Below are 13,331 nucleotides of genomic sequence, written 5' to 3'. Positions count from 1 at the left end.
GTTGCCATGAATACGAAATTAAGTTTCCATAAAAACTGCAAAATATGAAATTAAGCAGTCTCAGTAGTCCTGAGTTAAATTTGAGAACGAGAGCACTTTCCTTTCAGAATTTTTTCCCTAGAATTAGAGTACCAAAACCTACCTGTCATGACTTCTTAGCAAATGTGTGGCAAGTTCAAAAAGTAAGCTGGTGGAAAACCGTACCTGCTGTACTGAGCCTACTAGGTTGAAATCTGTGCAATGTCTGCAGTCCTCTTGCCACTGGGCTTTCCTACTGGAGGTAACCATTTGGATGAAAGTGTCTCAATGGAAGATGCTCATTTACAGCAAACTTTTGAGGAATCTGTAAAGTTGGATGGTTGTGTTGTATGGCATCTAAGTAGATCATGTCAAAATTGTGCTTTACAGCAACATGCTTTTTGGATCTTCTTAGTTTGGTATTGCTAACTTTTTTACCTACATGTTTAACTAGTTGGTGGATGCATACAGCACTGGCAGTTACTCAGTTTCCTCAATTTTGGATGCTCAATATACTTTGTTTCACCAGAATATACAGTGTGTCCTTTCAACAATATTATTTGATGCTCTTGTAATCTCCTAATGCTTGAGAAAGCTAGTATGTCCTTTTTGGTATCTAAAACGCAAATGCTAAGAAAAAGATGGAAGAATGTGGTTTCGGGCATGGGGTTACTTTTAAAATTACAGCTATGAGGAACATACATTAGTTCCCAGACACTTTTCTTATGGATTTGATGTTTACTTTTATTACCCATTGGTAGTATTGCTCTTGCAACTAGCTGTTGCTGCTAGTATTTTTTTCCACCTGGAGAAATATATTGTGGCTAAGTTGCTTACACAAGCAAGCTCTTTCTGTCTTATTTCTGTTGGAGATGTTGCAATAAACAATGTTTATGATTCTCTCCTGAGTTCAGTCTCACCAGAATAGTGTCAAAAAAAAAAAAAAAGCTTCAAGTACCTCTGAGTCCTTGTTCTTTTACACTTTCATCTTTTTATCACTGACTTTCTTATCTGAATCATTCTTTAGGGCTGCAGGGTTCTGGTTGATGCACGGGACAAACTGGGGATCCCTTGGCAGTACACCGAGAATGAGAAGCATGGAATGTTTTTGATGGCTTTTGAAAACAAAGCTGGAATGCCCATAGAGCCTGCCACTTTCCAGCTGTATGTACCTGCACTGGGCGCGCTGTGGAGGGATTCAGGAATCAAGGAAGCCTTCAGCCGTCGGAGCGAGTATCAGCTGGTGAGTACGTCCATCTTCATGGTGGGAGGAAAAAAGTTCCCTGCTGTATAAATCTCTCTTCAGTTGAAAGATTGCTTGCTACATGCAAGATTTAGCCATCATGTGGGCCGTTAGTAGTAATGCTGTAAATCTGAGCACTTTCAGCAGCAGAAACAAGTAGTAATTGGAGCCAAACTTGAAAAACTACATGGCAGTAAGAGGGAGTGGAAAAGTGCATGACTGGATAAACTGGAAGAGCAAGAGGAACCAAAAAAGGCAGGAATTGGTTGAACTAAAAATATTTTAGCAGCTCAGTAGGTCTGTTCATAGTAGGTCACTGATGAAGGCACACTTAATTTGTAACTTTCCAGTCCTGCCAGCTTGCACTATATTGATACTGGCAAACTATTCCTGCATGCAGATCTTTTGAAGTGAATGCAACACGCATTCTGGCTGCTGCTATTTGACTGTTTCTTTTCATCCTGACGTCTGCAAGTGAAACTTGGATAAGCAACTGAAAGATGACAGTGAGCTTAAAAATGCGCTATCTTCCTTGCTTTCTTGTTATTAGGGTTTCATGCTCTTGTGCCAAAATAGCTGCACTTCTGGTATGGAATATGTTTCTAACGGCTGGTCATAATTCACTTCTTTTTCTTCCTCTGTACAAGATGGAGGTGTGTTTTTCTCTTTTTCTTCTCTCTTCAGTGAAGCAAGGTACTGATCCATGCACTGTAGTACCACTGTTACTAGTTCTTGGAAGATGATATGGGATGATATCCTAATTGTTCTAATAAATGTATCTTTATGATTTTAACATTAATTATGCTTTAATCTGCAGGTAGAATTCTTTCTTTCAGGTGTTCTGTTCCCAAACTTGATTCAGCTTTTCTTTTCTTTTTCTTTTTCCTTTTTTTTTTTTTTTAAAAAAAAAGGCAGTTAAAGGTGAAACTCTTCATACCTGGATATGCTATCAATGTTTAATTAGAGGAGTTAGGTAGACAATAGAAACATGGCTTTGCATAGTCTCCCTTAAAGTCTTACAAATCAACTCAATATAGCTATAGAAAAACTAAAGAAGTTCAGGTGTGAAATTCTTGTAGTTTATTTCCTCATGCTGCTCCTTTGCATGGGTTCTCTAGTGTCTAATACTGTAGTTAAACTCATGTTGCAGCCCTTAGGTACTCGCCTGTCTCCACTAATAAGATGCCTTTTTGAGTCTTGTTGCATATTTTTGAAAACTGTCTCTGAAGTATCTTGAGACTGGTAAGTGGCTGAAGAATAAATAAAATGACTAGGTAAAATCATCACAGGGTGATTGTATAAGCCTCATTTCCTTAGGCTAAAAATGTAACAATTTCCATGTTACAGCGCTGGGGATGGGGGGGAGGATGTGCTATGGGGAGAGAAGATAGATTAATTGTTCCATAATTCCTAGCATCTGTAGACACAGACTAAGACTTTGCTGTTCTAAGCACTGTTCAAAAGTGGAATAAAAAGATGGTTCATGCCACAGGGAACTTGAATTTAACATGAGACAACTACTAAGAGAATCCAGTATAATAAGCAATAATTGCATCAGCAGCCTGTTAAGAATTTTTTTTTTTTTCTGAGAAATGATATGATCAAGCATGGGTTTTGTTTTTAAGGGGAGATTCAGATTGGGATCATGTGGGAGGTTCATTCCTGTACTGGTCAGCAATAAAATTGCATCAAACTGGAAAAAAGAAGTCCAGTTTGTTGAGTAAATAGCATTCCAAGACTAGTAGGCCTACCTCTGCATTCTCTGGCTTTGAGGATTAAACAGGAAATACCAAAAAATAAAAAAGCCCCACAAAAACCAAGCATACAGGCATGCAAGTGATCATTTAATATGCTGTCATCTTCAGCATCATGGTATAGTTCTATCGTGCATCTTTTTGGATGGCGTTCATATAACCTGTTTAATGTTACTGGGGTGACTGGAACTGCTGGAGGCACCAGAACTGTTAACTTGTCAATAGTACAACAATACGGTGGGCTACAAAAATACTGTGTAACTCAGTCCCACTGCATGCATCTGTGACATTAACAGCTTGAAAATCCTGGGTGCTATTATTTTACTGTGCAGGCTGCATCACCAGGAGATTATAAAGTACCTCAATTGTAATTAAAAAGCGCCTACTGCATAAAAGTTTTTTAAATGTAATAGATTGTTCTCAAGGATATAAATGCTACTTCTGCATTGATCACTAAACAAATTATTAAGACCCTAATAACTTGAACAAGTTTCCATTCCTCGCTTCTAGGTTCAGCAGAAGTCTGATTCCCTGAGTACATGGGGATTAGCAGCAGTACAATTCCTTTAAAAAAAAAAAAAAGTTTAAAACTGCACAACTTTTTAAAGAAAGCAGGTGGTTTAAGGAGATGCCTTATTTATAATTCATATGATGTGTATAAACCCATACCTTCATTTAGCTTAAACCCTTGCTGGTTATAGACTCGTGTAAATAAATAGAAGCCAGATATAGTGGACTCTGAGAAAATAAATCTTTTCTGAACTGACTTTAAGGCTAAAGAAAACCTCTGCATCAGCACTCCCTTGCTTAGTGTTAGTGAGCTATTAAATGGGATATGCTTGGTTTGAACTTAATTTCTTATCTTTATAATAGTTTTAAAATCATCACCAAAATTTTGAAGCTTTACATTACTATGATCTTTCTTAATGCCTCTCAACAATGTTTGAAATAATAACCTTGCTCAGCACTTGCGTTGTCTTCACCCTGGTCTTATAGTCCACTGAATACCAGCTTTTTTTATTATTGTTATTATTTTGACTTCTAAGCCATCAGATTATATTGGTCTGCTTTTGAATGCTCTATATTTCTCCAGGAAGTTGTACGACTGTTTAAAAATAAAGAGTAAAACGTGTTGGTTGGTTAACTAGAGCTGAAAATTGCAGTGTACAGGTGTCTTCCTAGGGTCTGTAATGCTAAGCTTAATGACTGACTCAGCAGTAGCAAACTTGTTGAAAGAAAATGGCTCTGACCATAACCTCATGCAATCTGAAAGCTTCTTCTCTGGGACCACAGAAGCTGCCTCTGGGCATTTGAGTGTTTTCTGCTTCATATTCAGTGCCTAGAAGTGCTGGCTGTAAACCCGTGTCTGAGTCTTTGAGCCTTTCAGAAGTGAGTGTGGGTGGATTCTACAATAGCAGGGTGCTTTTTTGCTTTTTTCCTTCGCTGTGTTTCTTAAAGCAGACTAACCAATTGCACTCTCTTTTCACAAACATCAGCCTCTCACTCTTCCCCCGCCTCAGCCTGTCCCCACCGACCCAAGTTCCTCTGTTCCTTGTATGTAAGCCAAGTAGTTTGGGGACAAAAGCTTCATTGTATGTTTGGTTACATTGTCACGTCTCTGTCCTCGTTTTTTAACTACTAGGATAGGAATTCCTTTGTAATCAGTATGTGCTTCTTCCATCTTCTCCCCCTTGCCCTCATTATCCTACCCCATTTTCTGTCTGTGTGTTAGAAAGGAATACATTTATCATGTGTCTCAAAATGTCCTGTAACATTTGTTCTTTTGAGGTTGCCTGTGGTAGTTTGGGCAACTGCGTGTTAATTCTCCATTGCCAGCAGGTGGAGACAAATTCTATTTTGAATGGCTTCCTTGGAGAAAGGACCTTGGGACTTCAGTTATGGTTTAGCTGAAAGGGTGGAAGCTGCTTCAGTTTGAGCCTGATAACAAGTATTTGGGTATACTTGGGAGTTTAGGTACATGTATAATAACCTGCAAGCTTTTTTGCACCCGTAAATGATGTTTCCTTTTCTGTCATAAATCATGGAGACTAAGGCCAAGAGGAATTGCTTTGGTCGGGTGGTTTTTGTTTTGTTGGGATTTTTCCTCCTCCCAGGTGTCTAGTGGGAGAATGTGAGAAGCCATTCACTTTTGTTTTAATGTGTCCGGAACAAACAAAATCCGAAGTGAGGTTAGCTACTTTTTTTGACTTCTTGCAGCTTGGCATGCTTCATGTCATTATGGATAAAGATGGGACAAATAGGGCTTGTCAGGCAAGAAAATGATAGTTTTGTCATGGTCAGAACAGATACATATTGTGCGCTAGCACTATTGCAGAGCTTAAGCTAACAATGAGCGGATCTGCAAAGGCCATCATCTGGCTTCATCAATTCTTAAAGCAAAATTGACATTGTTTTATCAGGTTTTTTAAACATGCACAGTGTTTTTTGGTTTTTGTTGGTTGTTTTTTTAAATCTCTGTTCTAACTACTCTTAGTCAAAATAATATCTTTAATTGAATGATTCTTGCTGCTTCCCTTCAAGATAGCAAGTCTTTCTAGCCTGTAACTATGTATTTCAAGAGCTCTTGAACTTATTCTGTGGTACAAGTCATATTCTCATCTCTTCAGGATTGATGGGGCTATTTACTCTGAACTCCAAAGCCTATTTGCAGTTAAGGCAACTGCTGAGTTATTCACATGCACCCAGACTAGCTTCTGACTTGTGCTTACAGATATCCACCCTTCTTAGAATCATAGAATCATTAAGGTTGGAAAAGATCCTTACGATCATTCTTGATACAGAAAAGAGCATGGCCATCCAAAGAGGCTGCAAAAGGCATCTGTTGTAATGCAATTATTCTTAACATATAGAATATATTAATGATCCATCACTAGAGTAGCAATTTAAATTTAATTGTTGTTATTGGTGTATTATTATTGATGTTCACTGCACTGTTGAAAGAATTTCTAATGTTTTAATAACTTCTTTAAAAAAAAAGAAAGTCGGCATTAATGGGAAGTAGTGGTTCCTGAGAGGGAAGTAAGGGGCTTGCAAATATAGACAAAAACTTACTACTGTGTCCATAGCTATTTTTAGATCTCTGCACAGGGAATTGTATGGAACACTTCCAGTAATACTTCAAATACTAAGAGCTTCGGAAGCCTTGGATGTGGGAAGACTCTGGAAACTGTTTTAAAGACCGTTTCTTATATATCGATTCACCATTCTCTGGGTGTTTTGAGGTGTGGGGGTTTTGGGGATATTTGTAATAGGACACAAGTCACTCCCCTATGAATTAACTATATGGGTTTTTTCCCTCTAAGCAGACACCTGAAATAAATTGAAGTGGTTAAATTATGCCTGCCAGAACAGATAGTGTGCTGGAAATGTTGCATAGTGAACAGCCTGCTCCTTGCATTAGTATAGCTTTGTTGCTGCATTCCACTTCTGCAAGGAGGTGATGGCTTCAGAGCCTTGTAGGCAGCCAGCTGTGTGTTTTGGGCGGTATGGAGGTGAGGCACTAATCACTCCCAGTGATTCTTGATACGGAGTGGACAAACTGTTGCTTAAATGGCTTTATTTTGGTACAGAAATAATACGTACGGCAGTAATGTAAGATGATCAGGAGTTAGGCTACATACCAGCTGCTGTAGCATATGGAGGTTATGTGGCAGCATTTGACTGCCTCTATAATCCAAGTGAATTGAGAGGTTGGGCAGCAAAGCAAAGTACTGACTTGACATGAGGAGTGAGTGACTTTTGAAGTGGCATGTTAAATGAAATCTACAGGAGTGGGCTCTGTTTTGTCAGAATTCTTCAGTGCACTTTAATAAAGATTTCTTGAATCCTTAAGTAAAAAGTTTTGAACGGATCACTTGTCTTTAAGATGCAAGGGCAGAGTAGAGTTAGCCTTAAAAGCATGTTTCTAAGCATTTTACTCTTCTTTCAACATATATGCCACGGCACTGAAATGCAGGAGTACTTGTGCGTGGTATTGACATAATGCACTTCCTCTTGAGGAAATACCGAGTGTCAGATTAACTCTAGCTTATACAATTGGCCATAACACAAAAATGAGCTCGTTTTGCAAACTACTGTTTGAGTATGAGCTTACACAAGAGGCTATGATTGTTGCTTATTCTGTAAGGATGATTTTTTTTTTTTTTCAGAGCTGTGAAACTCACATATTTCATCAGTGAAATCCCTTGAGGCTTGACCAATGCTGGTGATATGGACAAAGGAAATAGCCACGCTGTTCAAAGTGCCAGCATGGGAAATCTTATTACCATTTAATACACGTAATTGGGACTAGGCAGCATCTCTTTGCTAAATTACTTATGAGCTTTGCTTGGGTATTTCTAGTTTGCAGAACTCCTGTGAAACTAAATTATTGCTGGGAAAATTACGTGGATTTTTTTCTTTTCTAGATCGGGATGGGACATACCACTCTCACCCAGATTTTTTTATTTTTTAAACAATGGATTGACAGTAGTGCTACGAACCAGAAACTCATGTTTGCTGTTGCTGAGCCTTGGTATTTTGTAATTACACAGTGTTAGTGCTGAAAGTCAAGTACATCTGTATTTAACAATGGTACATGAAATTTTTTTCTTAAAAGCTAATTGTGAAGCTGTGGATGGTAAATAGTCCTGTTTGAATTTAGCTATTACACTTAAGGAATGATACTGCTATATAACCTAAGCCTTCCCTTAAATTTGGCACTTTGTTGTTATGAAAATAACAGTAATAGCCTGTTATAATCTGGTTTTGTTATGTTAGAATTCTGAAACAGTGGCTTAATCTGACATAAGATGTCATATTAACTTAAAAGATGGTTAACTTGCAGATTTTATCTGTACAGCTTGAATAACATCCTGCTTTGGACTCGTATAGCAGGGTGAATTATGGAGATGTTTCTCTTCAGTTAAATATCTAAGCAAGGTTTTATGCCAGTGTTGTGGCAATTAAGTGCCAGAGGTCCAGATTTAAATTCTTAGTTCTAGTTCTGTCCTCTAATCCCAAGACCTCAAAAGTTTATGGTCAAGTTATGGAGTTTGACTCATCTTTGTACAGCAAAAGAAGTTGATTGATTGATTAAGTATAATACTGCAAAGCATTGTGGCTGGTCTGTAGTATGAAGGATTAACAGTTGGAGTCTCTGGCTTCTAATCCTGTCTCTAAGACCAAATAGGAATTTTTTTTTTCAGATCAAAGTCTCAAATAAGAACTCTCAAACAAAAGTGGCATTTTGTTAAAGGTGGTGAGAGTTAGTGAGTTATAGTTTGGGTTTTATTAAAAATTGAGAGGTAACATAAAGCGAAACGCAGCTGGAAGACTTTGCACAAAATTCTGTGGATATTGGCTAATACTGTATAGTTTTGTCAGTTTGCATCTACAGACATTAAATGCTCAGTCTCTTATTATATTTGCAGTATGCTAAAAATAAATGCTTAAATGAGATATGTTAATGGGCCTGCTGCCACCAGAAGAACTCCTTGAGCAGCATGGTGTTTGGCTGTACCGGTGGTAGTGTGTCTTGGCAGTCAGAGATTCAAATTCAGGACTAAGCTGGAGCAGGAGGCAGAGTTGAGGGTGCCGTCATAACACATTGTCTGTCACCTATGCCAAGGAATGCTTCACTTGATAATCTCAGTTTTGCTTTAAGTGCCACTGAGCAAGAGGTGAGAAGAACTTGCATTTAAAGTAGGCTGGATTCAAAACCATTTAGAGAATCAAAGGTCATAAATCATTTTACATTGCAAATCATTTTGAATTCTAGCAAAATCCACTTGTGCAATGTCTTTTCTCAACAAGAGAAGCCATTCTCTCAAGCAGAACCATCTACAGAAAGCTGGGTGATGGGTAAAACAGTTATTAGCTGTTCTTAAACTTTCTGCTATTGGAGAGAAATAACAAGAACCAGAAAGGTCATGAATTATGACCTTTTCAAAACAGTGCAAATGGAAAAGTGTTAGAGAATAGCAATCTGTTAGAGTACCTACCTGAAGCCTCAACCAAGGATTAAAGCCCTCTGTACTAAATGCTCTGTGGAAAAATAAAAGGATTCCTGCCATTAATTGCTCCTGGCCTTATGTTATGACAAAATGCCAACAGCTGGATGAAATGTAGCCTGCATGGAATTGGGAGGATAAGTTGGAAAGTAACAAGCAGATCATACATAATAAATAAGTGGATAACAAGAAATTGATATGCCTACCATATGGGAACTGAGATAGATGCCGAATAAAGAGCTGTGCTACTGGCTGTTCTGGTACTCTGTACAGTGAATTCCTGGCACTCTACAATTTTTCCATTCTTTTTTTCCATTTAAAGATCAAAAACTTAGGGCAAAATCACCTCTAAAGTCTGTAAAATGTACAGTGCATTAACGCCCTGCTGTCTATGGATACCAAAAGGTTGAAATTCAGACTTTGTGTGGTCCTACTTTTTAACTTTTAGGTTCTTGGAGGTAGATTTAAAAGCTTGGTATTTTTATGGTACTGGGTAAGGCTGCCTGTAGGAGTTTTTGCTTTTGGTCCACGGATGCCAATAAATCTTGACTGTATTTTTGGTGTGGTTAAGGTGAGTGAGAGAAACAACTTCATAGATACAGCTCCCATGTTGAAAATTTGTTATGAGAATTTGCATCTTGCCTAATGATTGCCATTTTTATAGTTAAAAGATTTCTTTTTACTCGTGTATTTTAAGAACAAATTTTTTTGTCTTTAACTCTTAGTGCTTGAGCCCAGTAGAGAACTCTTTTGGTGTCCCAAAAGATTTACAGAAAAAATACTGTACTCCTCCTTGCCTCTCTCTGTGGGTGTGTGGTAGCAGTTATAATTTGAAGTCTTACCTTCAGCAATAGCATTGAAACACAAAATCTAATGTTCTTAGACTGGAAAAGTCCTTTTGGCTCCCAATTCTTGAGAGTAAATGCCACCCTGCTTCTGGAAAGAAGCTTTAATTTTAGTATGCATAAAATAATTAGAAAAAATACTCAGTATGTCTGTCTTTGCAGAATTGTTGTTCTAAGCCCTAATTAGTGCTAGTCTAAATCTTGCAGGACTGTATTGAATATAAGGATTTGTTCAGAGCAAGTACAGCTGTAATTAATCTTTGCATTCCCATCAAGAAATGCTGGCACATGCTGTGAGAAACAAGGAAGGAAACTTTCAGTTCAGGCTGTCTGAGCCAGTACCCAACTGCAGCTAAAAACCACTGGAGTAATCTCTTTATCCCTTTCTAGTGTGCAGGAAAGTTCTGGGCAGAGACAAATCTAACCCAGCGAGCAGCCTTTAGCTTTTGAGTTATGCTGTTTAATTTCCATGTTCAGAAAGTTACTAATGGATCTCAGTAATTCAAGAGACTTCAAAATTGGCAACTAGAATCTCAGCAGAGATTCACAGTAATGAGAATCTTTCAGAAATCTGAGCAAGTTAAGTACATTTAAAGGTGCGCTCTTTGTATGGCTAAGGGAGTCTAATAAACAGTTCCTACTGAAATTTGGTGGAAGCAGGAGAGAGCTCATATATTAAGTAATGAGCATATGCATAGGTTTAAACCATGGTAGCACGTGAGGACAACTTTTATTCTAGTTGCAAGAAAATACCTGCATTAACATATATGTCTCTGCGTAACATTTATCTGTTTACACTGAAGTCGAAAAATGGTCAAAGAATATTGTTTCTAGTGGAAGGGCTCCACTTGTCAGACTGGTTTCAACACTTCAATCTCAAAGATGTAGCTGAAATGGAGACTGTTGTATTTATATTACCATGATGCAGGTTTTTGACGTTTTTGGCGTATTAAAGCTACGTGCACTTCTTCAAGATCCAACAAGGACTGGCACAGCTGTGTAAAAGAAGAGAGAGCTGCTGCTGCTTCCTCTGCACTGTATTAGCAGTTTCTGACCCTGTGGCCAGTTTGGGGAAATTAGGTGGGGGGGAAAAAAAAAAAGGCACTGCAAAAGAAGAGATGAATGGCTTTGTTAGGCCCATCTCCCTGACATGGCTCACTGTGCTCAGAAGAGCAGTGCTGACGATGCACTTCAGAAAGTTCCAGTTTTACAAGTCAGTCTTTTGCACTTCATTTGTATTTTCTCTGTAGTAATTCAGCTTTCTTTCACATCGGTACCAGACTTTGTCCTCTCCACCTAGAATCCAGATAGTGAGCAAGGGTGACCTCAATGTCTTTCCAAATTCTCTAAAATGCTCTCTTGAGGAAAAACAGTTAGAGGTTAAGGCTTGGATTTTTCAAAGAGGCCACTGAATTTAATAGGATAATGGGTAATGAATGCTTTCAAGCTTTCCTGAATATCCTAGTTTATAGTAAGCTACGTAGGATCGAGAACAAGTAACAAGCACAGATGAATAAATAAGCAAAACGTGAAAAAACAGGTATGTTTTTATGAGGATGTCTTACTGGCATATCTCCTGGATTTTTATACTTAAGAGAACAGATATCTGAAGTTGTTTTTAACTTGTCACACTGACAGTGAATTATGTTTAATGAGCCTCTGTTCTGTAAAAGACAGGACCTGGCAGAAAGATGAAAAGGAAAATGCAATTAGGATAGTTAGGTAGTGGTAACTTGCCCAGTTGGCTATGTTGTATTCTTGCTAGCTATCCAAATCTTGATTCTTTTGCAATGACTTCTTGAAAAGATTGTAATTTTCTTTAACCTATTTTCTTCTGGTATCTTCCCCTGCTCCTGCTGTCTCCCTAACAAGCCTGCTCTGCCTTAAAACATTGAGTGTTGTACTCAGTGTGTCGTGCAAGGATAGAGCTTAACTTGGGCTGTAGTTCTGTGATAGAGTAATCACAGTGAGCAATAGGAAATGGTGGTTTGCGCTATGCTCTTGCTTATGTTGGCACAACTGTTTTTTGGAAGCTCTGCTGTAAATTGGGAAGCTCATCTGAGGCAGAGTGCAACCCTATGACTGATTGTAACTGCGGCTGAGGTAGTGACGTGCTGTGGCGTTGGTGAAGGAGCAAGCAGCTGGCATCGCAAGTGAGCACGAGTCACCTTAACCTGGTGCTTGCCAAGGAAAGATGGCCATGTCTTTATCTCGCTGATTCTTCATCCAAGCAATGGTTCCTTTCCTGATGCTAAAATAAGATGCCTGTACCTCAAGGATGCTGTTTAGTTTTTAAAATGTTTGTGTTCCAAGCTATTGGAGTATCTGAAGTGTTTGCATACTGTTCAAAGCCAAGGTTCCGTTTCACAGGTATTGAGTGTAGAGGAGGAGGTAGTGAGCAGAGGGAGGGAAGACACACAGTATTTGATTTTTGAGTTTATGTGAAATGATAGCTGTGCAACAGTGGAGGTTTTCATAGATTAGATGACTTAAGGATGCATTTGAACGTGATACTCTTCCAGAAAATCTCTCGAGGTTCCTTACTGCCACAAACCAACCAGCTGATGATTGAACATGAATGGAAGGAGCAGAGCTGTTAAGTTGTCTTCTCGAAGGAGAAGCTCAATACTCTGCTGCTCCTTTTTCTGAACCTGCACTAGCTGGGAAGGTTTTCTATTACAAAGGCAGAAGGCAGTATGGTCTTCACCTTCTCATTAGTTTGCAGCTAAACTTAAAGCGGCTCTGTGGAGTAAACCTATTTTGCTCTATTATTGACTTAGTATTGGGGGGAGGGGAGGAAAACTCCTTGGAAATATCATGCAAGATTTTCTGTTTGAGAAAGTGGAAAACATGTTGCTCTGAGAAGTAATTTATTGACACCTTTCAAATGTCTCCTCTGTATACAACACAGATTCCTGCAGTTCAGACTGTGGCAGACTTGTGCTTCACTTGGCTTTACTCCTGAACAAACTGTTGGTGTTTGTCCTTAGAAGGTCTGCTCTCCACCCCGCCCCCAAAGCCTCTTAATTTGACTTGCTTTCCTTGATATTCACTTAATTCTACTTTGGAAAACTCAGTAAAATCTCAAACTGAAAAAATAGTAGTTTATTGATGGAACTCTTTCCCATTTAATTCCATCTCTGAATTCTACATATTTAAGACTTTGATCCATCTAGTTTCAGTCTGGTCAGAGTACAGTACTGAATCAGTAATGATGTTAGATGTGGGCAGGAGGCAAAAGAACCACCTACTATATCCTCTTTTTCTGTCGTCTTTCTCCCCGTCCAGCACATGCATTCTAGGTTGCAAGGAGTTCAGATAGCCATCCGCGTGGCTGGACTGTTTCCCCCTCTGCAGTTCAGTAGGATGTGACTGGGGCCTTAATTAGTTTTTTATAGGCTAGTCTGCTCAACAGTTTGTACAAGTTTGTTAAACCCAATTCAGTTTCCGCTGTGGCTTG

At 38.7% G+C, this 13,331-nt stretch overlaps 1 protein-coding gene across 1 annotated transcript in view; it reads left to right on the top strand.

Moving 5' to 3' along the window:
- Positions 1-13,331, top strand: part of GNA12 (G protein subunit alpha 12) — a 38,497-nt gene that overhangs the window by 12,478 nt on the left and 12,688 nt on the right. The window contains exon 2 of the mRNA XM_082313947.1: positions 1,046-1,261. Coding sequence (XP_082170073.1) covers positions 1,046-1,261 — 216 coding nt within the window. The remainder of the gene's footprint in view (positions 1-1,045; positions 1,262-13,331) is intronic.

The sequence above is a fragment of the Platalea leucorodia genome (genome assembly GCF_965183815.1).
Source record: "Platalea leucorodia genome assembly, chromosome: 5".
Classification (NCBI taxonomy): domain Eukaryota; kingdom Metazoa; phylum Chordata; class Aves; order Pelecaniformes; family Threskiornithidae; genus Platalea; species Platalea leucorodia.
Note: the sequence above shows the minus strand (reverse complement) of the source record. Positions and strands in the feature narration are given on the sequence as shown.